Source organism: Manacus vitellinus, unplaced genomic scaffold, assembly GCF_001715985.3.
Source record: "Manacus vitellinus isolate BGI_N305 unplaced genomic scaffold, ASM171598v3 scaffold_53_pilon, whole genome shotgun sequence".
Classification (NCBI taxonomy): Eukaryota; Metazoa; Chordata; class Aves; order Passeriformes; family Pipridae; genus Manacus; species Manacus vitellinus.
Genome location: NW_021940637.1, coordinates 1,605,461 through 1,626,639, shown reverse-complemented (window position 1 = coordinate 1,626,639; position 21,179 = coordinate 1,605,461). Strand labels below are relative to the sequence as shown.

The 21,179-nt window shown below is 43.6% G+C and overlaps 1 protein-coding gene across 1 annotated transcript; it reads left to right on the top strand.

Moving 5' to 3' along the window:
- The first annotated feature begins 312 nt into the window (after positions 1–312).
- On the top strand, positions 313–20,593 carry IREB2 (iron responsive element binding protein 2). Its single transcript, XM_018081501.1, has 21 exons — positions 313–408; positions 3,473–3,638; positions 4,746–4,883; positions 6,721–6,936; positions 8,571–8,640; positions 9,684–9,867; positions 10,399–10,538; positions 10,908–11,079; positions 12,092–12,192; positions 12,621–12,737; positions 13,891–14,050; positions 14,861–14,996; positions 15,570–15,654; positions 16,248–16,404; positions 16,684–16,808; positions 17,109–17,213; positions 17,490–17,632; positions 18,509–18,656; positions 18,745–18,867; positions 19,380–19,565; positions 20,182–20,593. The coding sequence occupies exons 2-21, from the start codon at positions 3,556–3,558 to the stop codon at positions 20,290–20,292; spliced, it is 2,700 nt and encodes an 899-aa protein (XP_017936990.1). The 5' UTR covers positions 313–408; positions 3,473–3,555; the 3' UTR covers positions 20,293–20,593.
- Positions 20,594–21,179: the final 586 nt, after the last annotated feature.

Genomic DNA, 21,179 nt, shown 5'->3' with positions numbered 1-21,179 from the left:
TATCTGCGCCGGTGCCTTACCCTGTGTGTAGATGGCAAACCGAGACAACAAAGGTCAGGTGTGTGCGGGCTATGCCCGTGACCTGCGTGACCCATGTGCACCTGCTATTGCAAGTGCTTCTAAAATCCACCTTAGTCACACACCTGCATCACGAGCTGTCTCAATCCGTTTAGAAGCCTGTCCGTATTACATTTACTTACAGTCCAGAGGAACGTTATTTTTGGTAAAATCAGAAATAAAATCCTTTTCCTGTGAGTGCTCCGTGGGCGCTGGAAGCTCCCGTTCCTTGGTGTCTGTAACTGTTTGTTTCCTCCCCAGGAAGCCCCTACCAGCCCGTCATTGAAGCTTTGGAAAACCACCCCCAGAAGAAGTTCTACAATGTGTCCAAGCTCGGAGGGACCAAGTATGGTACGTGGTGCTCTGGGGGGTGACTGGGGTGGGACCAGCAGCAAAGGGCGCCCTGACTGCCCTGCAGGGTGGGGGGGTGCAGGCAGCAATTCCTAATGCTTGGAAGCCGAGCGTTTCCCCCTTTCTCACTGCTTTAGGAAGCTGGCAGGGGTAATACTTGGAGATTTTTTTCATTGGGGTGTTGCTGGAGTTTTCAGCAATATTCCAAATCAGAATAATTACACTTTTGGAAAAAAGGTGAAGTGACAAAGAACTCCTTCAGAAACAGAACCAGCTTTTACTGTAGTTTTGTGCAGCTTTGTGGAGTTCTGGTTTCACCTCCCCAGCAGCCTCACGTAGTCTGTGGTAGTCTGTGTTTGCCAGAACGTGGCTCCTGCTGCAGGAAGGGGAGGCTTTGTTTAATCCCAGCCTGTCATTAGTATGTGACAGTGGTCTGTGCCAGAAAGGCCTTTATTGGGTCTGCCTGTCCCAGTGCCTTTTGAGAGCTCCCAATTGCACATGTGGTGGGAGGGGATCCAGGGGAGGGAGCTTTACCCAGTGCCAGCTGGAGCAGGGAATCAAAACACACTTCTGTTATTCTCTCCCTTTGCTCTCACGTTAAACTAAAATACTTACATGAGGTACTTACTAGAGGCATTTGGGATTTTTTTTTTTTCAGTTTGGCAAGGTCTGAATTCTGTATTCACAGGATTTGTGATGTGTTTGTTAAGTAAAAAATTACCAGGTGATGTTTCACTTTAAACTGGTATTTGACACAATAATTAATACCCTGTGGCTTGAAGGGGAGAGAGAGGGGAGCACAGGGCACAGAGTCTGCTGACACTTTGTGCAACAGCTGAGGGCTCTTGCAAATTCCTCCTGCTTGTGGTAACAAAGTTAATCTTTCAGATAAGCACAACTGAAGGAAGGAGAAGGTTTCTGCTGGTGGCTTTGCCCAGGGAGAAGCAGTGCCCTGGTAGTAACAAAACCAGGCAGTTCCACAGCAGTTTTTTGAAAAGCCTCAAGACAGGAGTGGAAATACAACCACAAGATATCACTTTCTGCTAAAATGTGCCATAAATCTTGGAGCAGCAATGGGTATTCCTGAAAAAGCTTGCAGGAATTTGGATTAAGAGGGTCTTTGTCTTCCAGTAGAAACTTCTGTACAGAAGTTGGAAGCCTCATGTTAACTACAAGACAGCAAAATATTAAATAACATTTAGACACGGTGTGGGGCAGCACTGGTAGCAACTCCAGCCTCTGGAATTGCTCTCTGCATTTGTTGCTAGAACATTTTCAGTTTTACCTGTTTGCCCTCTGCCTTGGGGCTTCTGGCTCTAATTGTTTATGTTAATCAGATTGCTAGTGTAAATGTTAATTGATTTCTTTGCCAGTTTTCTAGGGAGATTCTCTAGTGTTTAAAAGTTACAGGGAAATGGGGACCTGAAAGAGCTCAGAAGGGTTTAGGGCGGAGGGGATGTGGGGATGCAGACCAGGCTCCTGCTGGGTCTGGGGAGCCTTTGTCAAGTGAGCTCTGCAAGGCTGGGAGGGCAGAGACTCCCCCCTCTTGTATCCTGTGCTTCACCACCCTCCCTGTGAGCTGCTTTTTCCTTGTATCCAGTCCCAGTGTCCCCTCCTGCACCCTGGGGCTTTCACTGTGCTGTCACTGGGTGCTTCTCAGTCAGGCCTGCCCTCGTCTGCAGTTCTGGGGGTGGTGGGTGCTGCAGGCCCCTCACTCGCTGTGTCCCTCAGGGGCAGCCAGCCCACAGCACCTGAGGCAGGCACAGCAGTCCCAGAACTCTTGGAGGGCCCTGTGCTGGATGTGATCCCATTTCTGGAGATGTCCTGGATCCTGGGAAGCCCCCACTGCCCACAGGATTGCAGCTGGGAGCTCGCTGTGCCTCCTGGAGAGGAGCAGTTGGTTCTCCACAGCTGGTGCTGAGCAGCCCTGGGGCAGTGGATTTGTCACTGCCTGGTGTTGGTGACCCATGAGAAACCAAACCAGTCCCTTCTGGGAACTTGGCCTGGAAATCATGTGAGGGGTGGCATGACAGGTCGTTAGATGTGGTTCTGGTGACATCTTTATACTCAAACTCACCCAGGTCTTACACTGGAAATAGGGACTTGTCTACTTGGACAACAATGAATAATGTCTGAGAAAGACACAATGAGAACAGAGTCAGCAAATTCTGTATTAATGGTTTGTGAAGAAACCTCTGGATTAGGTTAAGACCACCAATTCTAACCTTTTTTTATTAAAGCCTGAAGTTAACTTTCACCTCCTTCTAACTAACTTTTTTTTTATTTCTCCCTGTTCTCATGAAGTTGACTGCTTGAATGATGCTGAAAATAATGGGATTTGGGGGACGAATCAATTAACCTTGATTTTGTTTTTGTTTGTTTCTGTGCTGTGAATAGTGACATGGGGGATTTTTTGTACTTGTCTCTTTTTTCATTATATTTTCATTTCCCTATTTTTTTTCTGCCAGAAAACTGCTGCTTGTCAGTACCTTAATTCAGATCAGTAACAAACTAACTCAAGTTACATTTAGTGAAATGCCCCTGTTTATATTTTATGAAGTGTGTTTCATTTTAAAAGGGCACATGGCAGAATAATTTCTGGTCTTCATGTCACTGTTTATTAAAATAATATTCTGGCAGTGGATGCTTTTGGCTTGATATCTGGAGTAATACAATGGTGACATTTACAGTTAAAAGTGGGTTTGAATATTCTAATTGCAGTTGCTTTTGGCCTGCTCTGATCAATAATCCCAGCTCTGTGTTCCTGGGTGTCTCCCCTGTCAGCATAACATACCTTCCTGAATGTCCCTGTGTGCACACAGGGGGTCAGGCCACGGGTGTGTCCCATTCAGATCCCATAGGATAACTCACCTCCTGCAAGATGTACATTGTGCAGCTCACTGCTCCAGACTGTGTAAGGAAGATCAAACCCAAAGGCAACTGGAGAGCAGGCTCCTGAAGCTCTCAGCCTTCCAGTGCCTAGCAAAGTGGAATTCTCCAGCAGTGGGGGATGGTTACTTTCCAAAGCTGCAGGTGCTGCAGTCACTGTGTCCCTGCTCCCCAGACACTCTGCCTTACTCCATCCGAGTGCTGTTCGAGTCCAGCGTCCGCAACTGCGACGGCTTCCTGGTGAAGGAGACGGATGCCATGAACATCCTGGACTGGAAAACAAAACAGAACCATGTCGAAGTGCCCTTCTGTCCTGCCAGAGTTGTTCTTCAGGACTTCACGTAAGTGTGGGAGCGCCCAAAGCCCTGAAAGCACCTGTGTGAACTCACGGAGCTGATGTGCAGTCCTTGGGCTTGGCAATAAATCACACCTCGCCTTCGATACCCAAGGGTCTGCTTCTCCATGGAAGCCTGTGCACTGCTTCTGCTGTTCAGGGCATTCCTTGTGATAGTTCCATGTGATGCAAGGGCAGGAGCTGTTCCATAGGGTGCCCTGGCTTTAGTGCAGGTTGGCAGGGCTGAAGCTGCTGGTCCACAAGGAACACTTCACAGGATAAGAGCCAGAACACAAATGGAAGTGGTGATGTTTGGCTGTAGCCAGATGGCTGATGGTTCACTGAAATACATGGAATTCTTGCTTGAGATAACTGAAGATTAAATATTGCTTACTCCACAATGAGTAATCCAGTTGAATCATGAATAATACATACATCTAAAAAGCAGTCTCTTAGGATATTAACTTTCTTTGTGATTGGACTCTGACATAGCTGAAAGGGCAGTCCTTCAGCAACTTGCAAACATTCAACTGAAGCTGTCTCACTGACTCTATTTATTAAGAAGCAAGATAATTAAAAAAAGGAATTATGATAATAATAAATTTGAGGTAACTTCTGCTTAGCAGGCAAAGCCAGTGAGATTTATGTAGTTCTGTGTTGTATAAACATTACCCCCTCTCAGCTTTGTACTTCAGGTGTGCTTATTATCCGTGTCATAGCAACACAAATAGTTTTGTGAAATGCTATGAGCTTCAGAAGTGGCTCTGTTAGACAAAGAACACCTGCTGAGGTGTTAAAATGTACAGCAAGGTTCCACCATAAAGGTAAGGAGTATCTAAAGATTAGCTCTGCAGGGAAGCACAGCCAGACACGAGAACTGTGGCTGTGTCTGAGGGGGTTCTGTGTTCATGTCCTCACATGTGAGGGGAACATGAACCAACTCCACTGGCTTCAGAAATGGTCCAAGCCCTTTAAAACTGAGAGAATATAATAACAGGGGGTTGGCATCTGAAATGAGACTTAGCTAGATCTAGAATTAAATAATGTTAAAAAGAAGTTTGTGTGTTTTGGTGAGTTCATGTCTCAAGTGCTATTTTGTTTTTCCATCTGTCAGTGGAATTCCAGCAATGGTGGATTTTGCTGCCATGAGGGAAGCTGTGAGAAATGCTGGAGGAGATCCTGTGAAAGTCAACCCTGCCTGCCCCACTGATCTCACTGTTGACCATTCTCTGCAGATTGATTTCAGCAAATGGTAATGGACTTTTCTTTTACAAACTATACGTTTTTGTTTGACAGTTGAGGTGTGGATTCATTCAGGTCCTGGTACTGTCCCATCAAATCATTTATCCTGAGTGGATCCTTGCAATGAGACGTGGTGGTAATTGAAAAAAGGCTGGATAAAAATGGCTAAATTAACACTCTTGAAGGAGAGGAAGAATGTTTGTGAGGCATTCTGGGTGAAGCTGACTGATAATCCCAATTCTGGGCAGGATTTTTCTGAAATAACAGGATCTGGCATGCTTTCCAGAAAATAATATGTCTCAAGAGGATGAGGCAGAGGGAGTTTGTAATTTTGCTTTGCTCTGTTTATATTGTTCAAACAGATAAATGTAGCTGCATATATTTTCAGAATAAGTGTACTTGGAGAAGTCTGGACAAGTATGAGGACTGGAAAACTACCAGTGTGGTTTTCCTTGTCTGACAGGCAGTGATGTGATGAACACAGCCTGGGGCTGCCTTTGCTGGAAACATAATACTGCAGAAGAGGAACAACTTGAGTTTTATTCAGTGTTTGCTGAAGGAAACACTAAATAATGTGGCTTCCCTCCACCTTCTCCCCTGCCCCTCCATCGTGGAGCCTTCCAAACTCATGCAGAATTGCATAAACTGCTCAGGCTCTTTGGGAATTTTAAAAGTTCGTGGGGAAGAGAGGCCTGTGGTCAGATGGACATGGATGTGTGAGTCATTTCTGTCAGCCTTCCAAGGGCTCCCAGGATTTCAGTCTGGTTGGTGGTGGATGTGCCGTGCCAGTGCTGTGCTCTGGCCGTGCCTGTGTCTGCAGGGACAGCTGATTCCATTGCAATTAGGCCAGCCTAAAATTATCAGGCAGACCAAGCATTGGCAAGAGGTCTCACTGTGCTGCTTTGTAATGATAAATCCAGGCTCTGTAGCAGCATCACTTGGGAAGCTTTTGGGTCTGGGCAGCTGCTGGGCTGTGATAAGAAGCCCTTCCCTGCAGGGTGGTTTGTGCTGCTTTCACAGAGCTCCCACCTCCTGCAGACCAGGGCCTGCTGGGCTGGGGTGGGATTTACAGGAGGTATCCTCTGAGCCAGCACTCTCCTGCCCTCTGATAACTGAGTATCTGCCTGTGTTGCTAAAGCAGGAGAAAGCAGTGGCTTTAATTGCAGATATGTGATTTGGTAATTACTGAGAGGTAAACAGTCATTAGTTTTTTACAAGCTTTCTTTGCTCTCCTGCACAGACTGGGTGTTGTATGAATGGAGGGTACTGTGCTGTATGGACTTTATTTTTTTAAAAAAACCTCCAGCTTTTCTGTCCTACTTCTGACTGACTTGAACAGTGTATAAAATTTATCTGAATCTTTGAGAATTTGGATAAAAAGCCTAATTAAATAATAAAGTTACATTTCTTTCCTTGAGAAAGCTTTGCCTGTAATCGTTCCTCTGTGGATTTAACAGAACACATACAGAACAGTCTTAAAAAAAAAAGAAACAAGTTGATTCTACTGTTTGGATGAGACTGTGTGAACACCTTCCAAGTTTAAAACCCTGAGTTCAGCCTTTGCAATGCTCTTTATAAAAGATTTCTGGCCTATTGTGAACAAATGGAAGGAGCTGTGTGGTGTTAATCTTTCGGACAATCCAGTTCTGTTCATTTACTTCTCACCGTGCCACATTACTTAACCAAGCTTATCCAGCCGTAGTTTACTTTGCAACAGGATCGTAGTAAAATAACTCAATTTTTTCAGATGATATTTTATAATCTGTTGAAGGGATTGCAAAAAAAACCCAGGTGGGAGTGGGGAAGAGCAGACTGCTGACCGCGCTGTGGTTCTCTTTGTGTTGCAGTGCAATACAGAACGCCCCCAACCCCGGCGGCGGGGAGGTGCCGAAGCCGCCGGCCCGGCTGTCGCCGCTGCGGGCGCAGCCCCGGAAGGTGCCGTGCCGGGGCCAGGGCGGCTGCAGGGGCGGGCCCTGCGAGTCCGGCCGGCACCCCGCGCCCTTCTCCGCGCAGATCGAGAACACTCCCATCCTCTGCCCCTTCCACCTGCAGCCCGTGCCTGAGTATGCAACCTCTTCTGAGTCACTTTGTACCTTGTGTGTTGTTGAGCTCTGCCTGTGACAGCTCATGGAAGTGGGATTTTTTTACACGTCTGTCTTCCTCAGCTGTGCCATAGGCAGGTTTCAGTAGCTAGAAGAAGGTCAGATGTAGCAGATATGAATTAGTCTGCAATAAATTTATTGTTTTACAAGAAGAGCTTTACTGAACTCAGTGCAGATGGCCAACTATTGGCTTATGGCTGTGACTTTTAAATTAAATTTTGATACTTCCCTTGTTTCTTCACAAGGACAACAAAGCAGAGGATCATAATCCTCTGTGTGTTGGAAAGCAAACCCGAGTGAATAAATCAGTGAAGCATTAGTTTATTTCTGAAAGTAATTTATAGCTTTTGTGTGATAACTTTTCAGAAGTCTCTGGCTCTTAAAAGTAGCTTATACATCATCCCCCAATCTTTACAGGATCTCACAATCCATCTGTCACTGGGCTGCAATTCAGTAAATATCCTGCCCTGTAATAGCCCAGGGGAGGCTCATCTCTGCCTTGCCCAGGTTTCTGTGTTATTCCCAGGTCGGTGTGTGCTGCTCCATCTCTGCCAATTACACATAATCACCCTTCTCTTTGTGCTGCCTCCTTGGTGGGATGGACTGTTCAGATCCCAATCTGCCTGTGCTGGACAGGTGGAGCATTGACCAGCTGATCCAATCTGCATCCCACAGATACTGTGCTGAATGCCATGGTAATTTTGTAGCTGTGGGGACATTCCTGCTCAGTGCAGGTGCAGGAGTGCAGGAGGAGAGGTGTTTTCAGCAGCACTGGTGCTGTGGCACAGCCCAGCAGGGGTGGTGATGGAGCTGCAGTGTCACACTGGCTGTCCCTCAGGGCCTGGCAGAGCACTGGAGCTGCTGAACTGCTGCTGCTGCAGGGAGGAAAGGGAAGGCTCATGGTGTAAAATACACCTCTGAAAATTGAGAGCTTCCTGGTACAAAGCAAATGTATTCCCTTCCTTGTTCAGCTACTCAAAGCAGAGAATATTCCTCTTAAGTTATGGATTACTCTATTATAACAACTATCAGTATCTTAATAAATAGAACACTTACTAAGAAAAGATAGTTCATTTTATGAGGCTGCAAGTGAGTACTTGTGAAGAAAAAATTGTGGCATGGAGGGAAATGGAGGAATGGAGGACAGTCACAATTGCCCTGATGTTCTACTCAGCTGCTGAGGGCTAGTTCTGAACGTGGAGCATGTTTTTCCAGTAGCTAGTGAACATCTGGGTTCTTTACTGTGGGGTTTTGAGGTGTGCAGCCTGTGAGACAACTCGTGGGGGTAAAAAAGCTTCTGTGTATCATAGCATATGCCTGGAATAGATCCCTTAAAGTATTTCTGAGATCAGATGCTTTAGGCAAACCATACCTGGAACAAACCTGTTCTCAGGAGCAGCACACGTGGAGTCAGCTGTTTCTTACTGTTTACAGAAAGCTTGCTGCAGGGAAGCAATTATCTTTGTTCTAATAAACCACTTCAAATAGTCCTGCAGGCTTAAATGAGTCTTTCATCAAACAAGCTAAAACTACAACTTGTTCTTCTGTAATTTGAAATGCATTTTGACAGTCCTTGTGAACTTGTTATCTTCTAGGCCCGAGACGGTATTGAAAAATCAAGAGATGGAATTTGGCAGAAATAGAGAGAGGCTTCAATTTTTTAAGGTATGTCTGTGCACCTGCTGGCTTTGTGTTCTGGGCTTTTTTTAGGAGCCATTTGTCCACCAGTGTTCAGGTTTAGATGATAAATTTAAGTGTAATCATTTGGAAGTGTTAGACTCTCAAATCTGAATTTAATACAGGAGCAGAAAACTGGCTTTCTAACTTGAAAAAGTTTACTCTGATTCGGTTCTTGTCCATGGGGATTTATGAAGCATTAGTCTTTTTAATGCCTTTTCCTGAGCTCAGTGCCTTAGGTCACAATGAATCTCTGGATAAAGGGTTCATTTATCTCCAGCCCTGTTATAAAACTTCCTGGAGCTGGGAGTGTTGAGCAGAGAGCAGTGCTCAGACATGGCTGCTCTCAGGCTGGGCAGCACAAGTCCCGTGGGGAGCATCAGCTTCTTTGCTGCTGGGCAGAGACCTGCAACATTGGCATTTGATCCTCATCATATGGACTAATCTGACATGGTTTAGGAATTCAGTGCAATGATCTAAGACTCTTTTCATATGTGTGGACTGGGAGGTTTCTCTCTGAAGCAAATTAGCTTTTACATTATTAAAGAAGGAAATGGCCAAGCTGAATCTTGTTACAAGTTTCCATGTCAGCTCTGTTAAATGTACCATCCTGAGCTTGCAGATGGTCTCACTCGGGAGTGTCAAACCTAAACTCAATTATGCTATAAATATAAATTCTGCTATAAATACAGGTGCTTAGGTTCTGTTCTCTAAATATCAGTCTTAGGTGGGCTTGAAATAAGTTGTGTGAACTGGAAGGTAAGAGATTGCTGCTGCCCTGCTTTTGAAAGGTAGGTATGAATTATTGATTCAGCCTTCACAGGAGTCGAGTGAGTGGTTTTGTTGATAATTAGGAATGTATCCAGGGGGATCAGATGCCTCTGTTTGACAAAGGAGCAAAAGCCCCCTGGGTAAATAGTAAGGACTCCTTTATTGTGTCTTAATTTTGCCTTTTTAGTTATGTACTAAGAATTAAATATACCTTTGGAAAAAATGCAACTCTTTTTCTTCTCATTTTGAAAACATTTCAGTGGAGTTCAAAGGTTTTCAAGAATATTTCCATAATTCCACCTGAGACTGGAACGGCTCACCAAGTGAACTTGGAATATTTGTCCAAAGTTGTTTTTGAAGTTAAGGATTTGCTCTATCCCGATAGTGTGGTTGGCACAGATTCCCACACAACCATGGTAAATGGCTTGGGTATCTTGGGCTGGGGTAAGTATGCTCAGAATAACTTCATTGCACTTGGACAGCCACACTAAAGCTGCATGTTCGTATCTCAAGCATAACAGACTCTTGAATTATTCTTCTACATGTTTCTTGTCTAAAAGCAATCTTGACTAACATTTCTTTCCACTGAGAAATGACTCTGTAATTAAAAGAGAAAACAGCCAAAAACCAACTGATATTCAAATAAGTGCTGTTTGTACAACAAAAATTTGCATGAAAGTTTCTCTCAGAAAATTAGCTTTAGATATGAAATATTTTCTGCCTGGCTGTGCCATTTAACTTGAGCAGTGGTCGGGCTTGGTTTGAATTTTGAGTTTTGAATTAACGCAACTCCTGCATTTCTTGCTGTGTCCGTGTGGGGAATGGAGGGATGTCCTTCACTTGCAAGAGAAGCAGCAATATGTTGGTTGTCACAGCTGTAGGCTTAATAAAAGGGTGTTCTTAGATTGTTAGGAGCTGAGCATGCAGAGTGTTGGTCCCTGAAGCTGACAGGACGCTCTGTGGTGTCCCTTCCAGGCGTCGGGGGCATCGAGACGGAAGCGGTGATGCTGGGAATGCCCCTCACCCTCACCCTGCCCGAGGTGGTGGGCTGTGAGCTCACAGGCACGGTCAGCCCCTTTGCCACCTCCATAGATATTGTTCTGAGCATTACAAAGGTAAGTGTTTGATGCTTTTTCAGACTAGAGAGAGTTTGTTACCAGTAGCACCAGTGGTGGTTGAGACCTGAATTAAACACCAGGAGTGTTTTTAGTTCACCTTTGATCAGGGCAGTGCAGAAAGGTACAAATAATCTCTAACCATTTTTATTTACTAGTCCTTTGAAGTAGCAGGTTTTTCTTTACCCTTATTTTATTTACATGTCCTCTTTCACTAAAAAGTCATTTATAATAATTTTTTTTTCAAACATAACCTTAGGGTTTCAGCTTTTTATATTAAATGTTCGTGACTCGTGAATTGTTGTGATAAACATGGCTTGCATTGTACCTCTGCACATAACAAGTGTTGTTGTGTGTTCTTTCCAACAGCATCTGAGGCAAGCTGAGGTGGCTGGAAAGTTTGTGGAGTTTTTTGGGAGTGGTGTTTCCCAGCTGTCTGTAGCAGACCGAACCACAATAGCAAATATGTGTCCTGAATATGGTGCTATTCTGAGTTTTTTCCCTGTTGATAATGTGACACTGAAGCACTTAAAGCATACAGGTAAAGATGAAATTAAAATAGTGATTCCTTCTAATTGTGCTTTTGATTTGTGGTAATACAATTTTTTTGCTTAGAACTCCATAGTTTTTACACTGTGTAGAGTTCTGATGTGGATTTAATGTATAATTAGACTTGTGCTTGAGGTTTGTGTCCAGTCTGGTTCATTTGTCTAATACCTGATTTATGAACATGATGTTATTTTTGAACGTCCACAACCCTTGTTTTTGAAAATACCTTTTAAAAGAAAAGTATGAAGGAAATTCTCAGTTACATTTTGAAATGTGTATGGAATGTAAGTCTTCTCAATTTGAAATGAATCCATTAACCACCTGTAGATTCCCTGCAGAATCAAAATTTAAAATGATTACTAGAAAGGAGTGAATCTGCAGAACAAATCACGTCCCTGATTTTTTTCCCAGTGGATTGTTTCCCTTTGAAGCTCATGATTTCAGGCTAAACAAGGAGAATGACAGTTCCTTATCAAGCTGCTACAGATAGCAAAAAAGGCTCATTCATGAGGGAGCCTTTCTGAAATGAAATCTTTCAGTTTTAAATGAGTTAAATATTTTTAACAGCAGATATGTTTGTCTGGCTAGTGCAGAGCAAATGAACAGTTTCCAAACAGTAGCCAGCAATTCTGCCTATTGTCAGCTCAGCACATGGTCTGTATTAAACCAGTAAATCTTAACAGAGAAAAGCCTTATGGCCTTCAGGGACACATCTGTAAATTTAATTAGAGTCACAACTGCTAGAGCTGGAATAACTTATTTTATTCCTTGGTGTAAGAAGACAAGTTAAGCTAATTTAGAAAAAAATATAATCATTTATAAATGTTTTAAATTGTGTATCATTCCTGAATAGTTTCTGGAGGTTGGGGTATGGAAGTGGTGTGCTTGGAAAAAAAAGTACTTTGAACGTTACACTTAAGAATCTAAACTTCTGAAAATTGTGTGTTTTGTTTTACTTATGTCTTTAATGTGACTCTTCTCATGTTTGAAATCACCCTCCTAAGGTTTGGACAAGGCCAAGCTTGAAGTCATGGAAGCATATCTTAAAGCTGTGAAGTTATTTAGAAATGATGAGAGTTCTTCCAGAGAACCTGACTATTCCCAGGTATGCTGGAAAGGACTTGGTGGGGTTTGTTTCTCCTAAATAACTACTGAGGATTTAACAGGCTTGTCTCCCCGTCATTTGCATTGCTTTCAGCAAAGTTATGTATTAACTCACAATTTCAAGAAGCAGAGATTATTTGCAAAACATAAGAGGGGGTGGGGAAAATAAGGGAAGTACAGTAACATTATGTCAACTAACAGATGCTGAATTTCAGTCACTCTCGAGTCTTATGGATGGTAGAAAAGTTAAGGATCATGTTGAAACCCCTGGAATAAGATGAGTAGCCTTTTACAGTGAGTGGTCTTGAAAGTGGAAGCCCAGAGTTCTAAATGTCTGTGAACATTCAGGTTTTTAACAAGAGTTCCACATCCATGTCCTGCTGGGCTGGGATTGGTAATGCCTGTGCTTTCTGTTCCTTGGTTTTTTAGGTAGTGCAAGTTAGTCTAAGTTCTATAATTCCATATGTCAGTGGTCCCAAGAGATCCCAAGACAGAGTGGCTGTTAATAACATGAAGAGTGACTTCCAAGCCTGCTTAAATGAAAAGGTTTGTACCACTGATGTTCTCTTCCTAAGGTGTTTCCTGCAATCCATGTGAATCAATGTTATGTTGCCTGTTCCCTGCACAGCTGCTGACCCTCCTTATTGCTACACAACTGCTTGGCCAGGGTGTTCTGTTCTTGCTTGACAAGTGTCCCAAGGGTAGTTAAAGTTGGTAAATCATGAGTGGTTTGGCAGGAACATGAGCTTCCAAATATCCTTAATGTCACAGTTTAGATTGCTAGGGAGGAAGAACTTTAAGTAATACACAGTGTGAGCTTGTGAAACTTTTTCACTTTTTCAAGGATTTTTTAAACAGTTGTGTATTACTTGATTTCCACAACAGAATTTATCAGGAGAAAAGAAAACTCATCATATCATAAAGGAGATTCAGAAAGACTGCCAAGATTTGTAGCTAAGCAGCATTCCAGGTTCTTAACTTCGCAAATGATTTTTGCTTACAGCTTAACTCGACTTCACACAGTGAATGTTTTTACTCTAAGGTGTATTATTTTTGGTTAGGGATGTATTCAGGTATCTAAGAATGCAGCCAATACAGGAATGTACCTTCCTTTTTAGTGTTTGTCACTGAAGTTCAAGACTGGCAGCAGTGTTAGTAAGAATTTATCCTGTTGGCTTTGGCTTTTATTGAGGCTGTGACCCAGTGGTCAGTCGTGCTGGAGGAAGTGGGAGCTGACTGTGGAAGGCAAAGAAAGGGACCCCTGAGGATGTTTGAGTGCTGGGAGCACTCAGGTGAGGGTGTGAAATGCTAATTACCTACTCTGGTTTAGTTACCATCCTCTTACAGTTAATCTTGGACATGCTTCTAATTCAGCAACAAGTGTTGTGTAGGATTAGACAGGGACTCATAAGGGGTTGTTCTTTGCTGGACAGCAGGGAATGAGTTGTGGCATCAGCCACTTGTAGACTGGCATTTGTTCCCAACTGCTGCAGAGTTAAAGCTGCAGAGTTGTGAAGGAAGGAGACTGTGAGACCAGTGTATTTACAGAGGGGTGTGAACTGAGGGCTGCCTGTAAAATCTGTCTGAAGGTTCCTAATGGCACAGCTGAGGGTTATTTCAAGATGAGGCTCCCCTTGGTCTCTCTGTTGTCATCCTTTGTGTACTGTAGCAGCTGCTAACAAGTATCTTTGCCCCCCAGTGTGGTGTGAAGGGGTTCCAGATTGCAGCTGAGAAGCAGGAGGACACGGTGCCTGTTCAGTATGAAGGAAATGAATACAAGCTGTCCCACGGCTGTGTGGTCATTGCTGCAGTGATCAGCTGCACCAACAACTGCAACCCCTCTGTCATGCTGGCTGCAGGTAGGTCAGGAGCACACAGCCCACAGCCTTTGTGGTGCCCCATGTGTTCACTGCTGGAGGTTCTCTGCAGTGACTCGACCTAAAGGTTTGAAACTACAGACTGGTAGCCTTAACTTGTGTGTGCTGGAGGTGATCTAGGGGAAGTTATTTTTCCACAATACAGTCTCCAAGTTTGTGCCATAAAGCAGTGTTAAAGAGAGTAATTAAGAATATTTATACCTGGTAGTACTCCAGCAGGGAAGCAATTGCAGGGCTCTTGTCAGGTGACACAGTTGATGCACAGGGGGGCTTTAGCTTGGAGCCTGTCCTGGGTCATGATGAGCTGGAACACCATGGAACAGGACAGAAACTCTGCATTGCTGAACAGTTGATGTGTCACTTTTTAAGGGGTATCTGCTGCACCTTCACAAGCTGCAGATGGTTTTGCTGGAACAGCTCATATGTCACACTTTGCTCTCATGTTTTAAGGTCCTCTGTGGCCAAGGTGAGCTTCCCTTTGGGCCTCTGTGGCCAGTCTCTAACACTGGATGGATTTGCACTGTCAGCTAGAACATGGGAAAGACATTTTCCTTACAGAAAAGAAAATGGGATTGGGAACAAAAACCTGTGTGTTATTATTATGAGTTAACAAACTTTATTCAGGCCAGTAGTTGCTTTAATAATTTAATAAACTGGAAGTTGTCTAATCCTCTGTGGGTTTTTATGCCTCATTTAACTAAGGGAGCAGCATACAGGTGTTGTGTTAAGGGATAGAAAGGGATATACAAATCATAATCTGTCTCTTTGGCTTTTCCCCTTTTTGTTTGGTAGGACTCCTGGCCAAAAAAGCTGTGGAGGCTGGCCTGGTGGTGAAGCCCTACATCAGAACAAGTTTATCACCAGGCAGTGGCATGGTTACACATTACCTCAGTTCCAGTGGAGTATTGCCATACCTCAGCAAGCTCGGGTAAGGCCTGGCTCCCCTTGCTGCTTGAGGCAGGTGGTGCACAGGGGATTTGTGCCACCTGATAAATAGGAGTGCTGTTCATTTGGAGCTGGATAATTCTTAATAGATTTTCATTTTACTTGCTGACTTAAAATTGTTTTGCCCCGTTGTATTCCCACTTTACAATTTACTATGTGTAGCTCTACCCCATCTGAGCTCTGTTTTTTCAGTACTCAGCTCCTTGATTATAAGTGTTTTGCAGGACAGGATGCACTTGATCATGTATTTTAAAAGTGGAAGCTGGATGCACATTTGTCAGGACAGTCTGTACTAGTCTTCTCTTGGCATTGCTGCTGTCAAGGGTTGTTCAGCATGGTTTTGGTGGCTCCACAGCAGATTATGCTCATAATTCTGCAGCAGTGCCCAGCTGTGCCTTGCATCAGTGAGATGTAACGTCTGCTGCTCACCTCCTAAAGAGTTTTAACTGCCAAAGGAAAAAAAAATCTTAGGGATTGCTAATAAAAGAAAAAGCAGTTTTGCTGACAAATTGCTTGTGACCATGGAATGTGTGACTTGTTTGGTTTTCCCATGCAGGTTTGAGGTGGTTGGTTATGGGTGTTCCACCTGTGTTGGGAACACGGCCCCTTTGCCAGAAGCCATCAGGAATGCAATAAAACAGGTAAAGCTCTGCCTGGCTTATTAAATACAGAAATGAGTTTCCCACCCAGTTAAGAAATCAGGAAATACAGCAATCCATGCAAAATACACTTCATTGTTGGTTTGGGCTTTGCGTGATGTTTTTGCACATTTGCAAGTCAGAGAGACCTGACAATTCATTGCTGTGTATAATAAATGTTATAAAGGGTATTTGTAGCATTCAGCTGGAAATTACAAAGTAAATACATATGATCTAATCTTATGGAGGATGCAACGTGTGGGTTTTGTGTCATAAACGAAGAGGAGGTTTTTAAAGAGCTGTGGACTCAAATCACTTTAACCAGCACTGTCTCAACAGCTGCAACTTTTTTCCTCTTCTGAAGCAGAAGAAAAATACAAGAAATAAAAGGCAGGAGAGGAGTTGACTGAAGGGACAGGAGAACACATCAGAGGGTCAGAAGGGAAAAAGAGAAGGGTAGTGGGAGAGAGCAAACTGCCTTTCAGCTGTAGCGTTAGAGGAAATGTTTGAAGTGGAATGCTAAAGCACATCTGAGGTAGCTAACCCAAACCAGCACCACAAACTGCTGTAACAATACACCTGGGTCTGCCTCTCAGGGTGATATCATTGCCTGTGGAGTGTTGTCTGGCACGAAGAACTTCGAGGGCCGCCTGTGTGACTGTGTCCGTGCCAACTACCTGGCGTCCCCCCCCCTGGTGGTGGCCTATGCCATCGCAGGCACCGTCAGGATAGACTTCGAAACGGAGCCTCTGGGTGAGTGTTGTCTTACAGCTTCCAGTCCTGCAGGCAGGGCACGTGGGGACAGCTCTGCACGTGCATTTCAGCACCACAGCCTGGGTGCCTGAGGAGAAAGCACAGCTCTGTTTGGTGCTGCCTGTGGCTAAAGCAAAGCACCCATTCCACTGCTCAGATTCGTTGCCTGTTTGGTGCCATCTCTGAAGGCCTGAATGTGTACATGTGTATATTCTAATATAAATCTGAAGGCTCGTGTTTTGTTCTTTAAACTGCTGTTCTGTTTGAAATCTTACTCAGGCATTGGCTTCAATGGCAAAAGTATTTACTTACGAGATATTTGGCCCACCCGAAAAGAGCTTCACACAGTGGAGGAAGAGTATGTGATCTCATCCATGTTTAAGGAATTGAAGGAAAAGATGGAGGTAAGAATGGTCTTTCATTCCCCATAATTTAAAGGTTGCTTTTCATTGTAGCTTCATAGTATCTTCCAGTTGAATGTGATTGGTTTATCAGTGACTTCCAAGGCTTTAAGTGGGAGGGATACTGGCATTAAAAAGTGATTCATAAGTAGTATCCAGTGAGGTAACTTGTAATATATGATAGAAAATTATTTATGAAATAATAGTAAGTAATAGAAAATCACCAGTAAGTCTTTGATTTCTTGAATGTAAAAATATAATTAACTAATTTCTGTTTGTTTTGATTCATTTTCTTTCTTGTAGAAAGGAAACAAACGATGGAATTTACTGGAAGCACCAGAGTCAACTTTATTTCCCTGGGATTCGAAATCTACTTATATCAGATGTCCTTCCTTTTTTGATAAACTTGTAAGTACAACAGATCTATCCATCAGATGATATGCATTGCATTGAATTAAAGGAATGGCTATTCCAGTAAATCTTCGATGTTTAAGTAACAAATTTAATTATCACTAATATTTCTCAGTCCTTGAAATACTGTTTGTGTCTCTGGAATGAGCGTAGCCTGTACATCAAAGTGCCCTCATATACTGCAGATATGTTTTATGTCTCTAAGGGTCTTGGAAGAAAATGTTTCTTACACTTTTTTCCCTTGTGTTCTTTCCCCTGCCCCTTCTCTTTCAGGCCAAAGAACCAGTTGCACCCCAGCCAGTTGAAAACGCCCATGTCTTGCTGTACCTGGGGGACTCTGTCACCACAGATCACATATCCCCTGCTGGGAGCATTGCCAGGAGCAGTGCTGCTGCCAAGTACCTGACCAGCAAAGGGTGAGCACTTGGCACCTTCACCAGCCCCTGCTGTGGCACAGGAGTGCTGCACATGGCAGAGAACTGAGCAGCAGGGCTGCTGGCCTTTAGAGCTGCCCCTCTGCAGAAAGGGGACATTGTGTGGGGAGAAGTCATCACCTTCTGGGCAGCCTGTCCAGGTTACAGCAGACACTGAGACACCCCCCTAAAGAGCTGCTCCCCACAGCCCTGGCCACAGTAACAGCTGCTGCACAGGAATGCCAGGGCAGAGCTGATGTCCTCATGTACAAATCAGTGCCTGATCTGTTAGCTGAGGTTAGTCATTGTCACTGGCCTCAGGAGCAGCGAGATGCACAGATGATCAGGTCTTTTTTAACAGGTCAGTTTAAGAAAATGAAGCCCAGTTTTATAACTGAATATGGTGTGGACTCTTCTTTCTAACCATTACATTCAGTCTGAAGGAGTCTCATTGCAGGAAAGAAAAAAAAAATTGGCCTTTAATTCCAGGATGGTTGGTTGATTGATGAGTAAAGCTCTCAGATTGGTACAAGGCTTGTTAATAGATGTGATGGTAATGGTAAGAGGAGTAGTGAGCTGGGTTGTTTCCTAGAACTGTCTGCCCATAATTCTCCTGGAAGTACCACACTGCTTGTAGCACTTCATAATGAAGTTGTAGAAAATCAATTTAAAACTGCAGCTTTCCTCCTGAGTAATCTAGCAGTGGTTTACACATGCTGTTCATGATTTATAATAATTACATCTTTGGAGGACTAGTTCCTTACATCTTGAACCGAAGGCTTAGATATGCTGCAGTAATTATAAAAAAATCATAATATCCTTTTAACTGGATAACCTTTAAAGTAACTGATTCCCTCTTCAATTTGCTTTTTATTCTAGACTCACACCTCGTGAATTCAACTCTTATGGGGCTCGAAGAGGTAATGATGCTGTCATGACAAGAGGTACCTTTGCAAACATCAAGCTTCTGAATAAGTTCATAGGAAAACCAGCTCCTAAAACAATTCACTTCCCATCAGGACAAACGGTAGGAATGCATTTGTTAGCACAGCTACTCTGAGATGGGGGAGCGGGTTCAGAAGTCACTCACACTGTGTCACTTTGCCATTCCACAGCTGGATGTGTTTGAAGCAGCAGAGCTGTACCAGAAGGAAGGCATTCCTGTAATTATTCTGGCAGGAAAGAAGTATGGACTGGGGAGCTCAAGAGACTGGGCTGCAAAAGGGCCTTTTTTACTGGTACTGCTGGTTTGTTTGGGTTTGGGGTGTGGTTTTGTTTTTTTCTGGAAGTACCTAAAAACACATCATATGCTTTCTTTGTTATAATCTTCATGGGAAAGAATCACTAGTCAGGGTAAGTCAGAATTTCTTAATTATGTAACTTACCCTCTTGGGTACCAGACTTTGAGATAAATTAGGCATTTATCTAGTGCTGACCTCTCTTTGGTCTCTGGGGGGGGGGTCAGTATCTCACTATTGGAGACTGATTTCCACTAATATTCAGAATAGTAATAGCCAACCATTGATTCATGTCCTGCTAACTGCAGCGAGGTCACTGTCTGTGACAAGCCCCATGTCATACTTCATGGGCCTGCTCTGACCTGTTTGCTTCCATCTGCTGTAAAACTAAAAGATACTGCAGTGCACTTAGAGGACTGGTGTAAAGTGCTGTCTTTGCTCTCAGTTTGGTGGCAGGGTTTTGGACATGAGGGGTGTGTGAAGGTCTCACTGTGCCTGCTGCTCTCCTGCAGGGTGTTAAAGCCGTGCTGGCCGAGAGCTTCGAGAAGGTGCACAGGAGTCAGCTGGTTGGGATCGGCATCGCTCCACTGCAGTTTCATCCCGGGGAAAACCCGAGCACTTTGGGTCTCACTGGCAAAGAGCAGTTTTCCATATTGTTCCCTCCAGAGCTGTCACCCAGAATGACTTTGGATGTTAAGGTATCTTTGCAATATTTTTAATTTCTCTGTTGAACGTGCTGATGATCGAAGGCAGAGAAAGATAAGTTAGTCCTGATGACAGGAAGCAAAGCAGGAAAAAACAAGACTTAATTCTCTTGGAAGGTAAGCTTATAGTGCTGCCTGCAGGTGGGCATGGCTGTTGAAGTTTCCCAAAGCACATACACACATGTCCTTTCTACACAACTTTGTATGCAACCTGGAGTACCTGATTGTTCTTTTGGGTGTTGTTTTCCCTCTCCTGGGCACTGTGTTAGGGTAGAATTGAGCTGTTGCTCATTCAGGCGCTTTTAAAGACAAGGGTGTGATGATTTGAGAGAGGCTTTGGCTCTCCCAGAACACAGTTGGTGCCACCTTAGGGACATGGTGTTTTCTTGGTTACAACAGGCACGTCTCCCACTCCCAGCTCCATCTACACTGGGCACTAAAACAAGCCCCCCATCTGCTCCCAGCAGTCTCGGGGCTGTAGTGGCACATAAGAGGGTTGAATTCCCTTGTGTTCAACAAAACATGGGGTTAGAATGTTAGCTGGGAATAAGCCAGGGGAAGTGAAAGCAAAACTTAATTAGTTTCTCTTTTTTTTGCTTTTGTTTTGAAGACGAGCACTGGAAAAGTATTCAGCGTGATTGCCTTGTTTGAAAACAACATGGAGATAACTTTATACAAGTGTGGTGGAAGTCTAAACTTTGTGGCTCGAAGATTCTTATAGTAGCTACTGACTGTCTGGGTACCTTGCATAACTGGTAACTCTGCAAATGCCTTGTGTGAACCCAGGAATCTGTACTGTGGAACTGCAAACAGTCCTAGTGTGCTCAAAGTTACTTCGTCCATGGATGTAAAAGATTGTGAATCATTGTAACTGCAACAAGATCCTTTCTGATTTTAAATAATATTCTAATGGTGCTATTAAACATTGCTAAAATCAACATGTGTATTGTGGCAGAGAGCTGTAAGTATGGAGGGGATGTTTTATCAGACCATTTTGTAAATAAACTATGCGAAATCTGAAACTGATTGTGCTGAAGATTCTTATGTAAGAAGATTTTCTGCAGTTGTTTCCGCTCAGTTTTTGCACCTGTAAATCTGTTTGTTGGTTTAAGGGGAGCAGATGGCCTGGAATCTTAAAGGCCAAACAGAATTTTTTTTTTCATCTGGAGCTTAAAAAAGATGTGGAGTTTTGAATTTCTTGTTCTTCAGGTTATGGGCTGAACAAAAAGCAGTCCACGTGAGGCCCGTGGGATCCTGTATCACAGATGATGACCTCCTTACCTTTATTATGGGATTATATTTCATCTGGATACAGATTTAAAACTGCTCAAGCTATGAAATGTGTGCTTAGAAATATGGGAAACATTTCTGCATTTAAAAACAAAGCTCACAGTTGTTTGGTTCATGCAGGTTTGTTGGTGCCCTTCTGTTGAAGTTTGTCATATCTGCTTCAAGGGATGCAGTTTGTTGTTTGTGGCATCAGATTTTCCTGTGCTGTCTGTAATATCATCAAACAGAGTACCTCCCCGAAGGGTTTTAGCCTTTACAAATCTTTAAAAACATCTCCTAGGACTGTTTAAATTCCTCTGCTTTAATTACAGCCTGTGT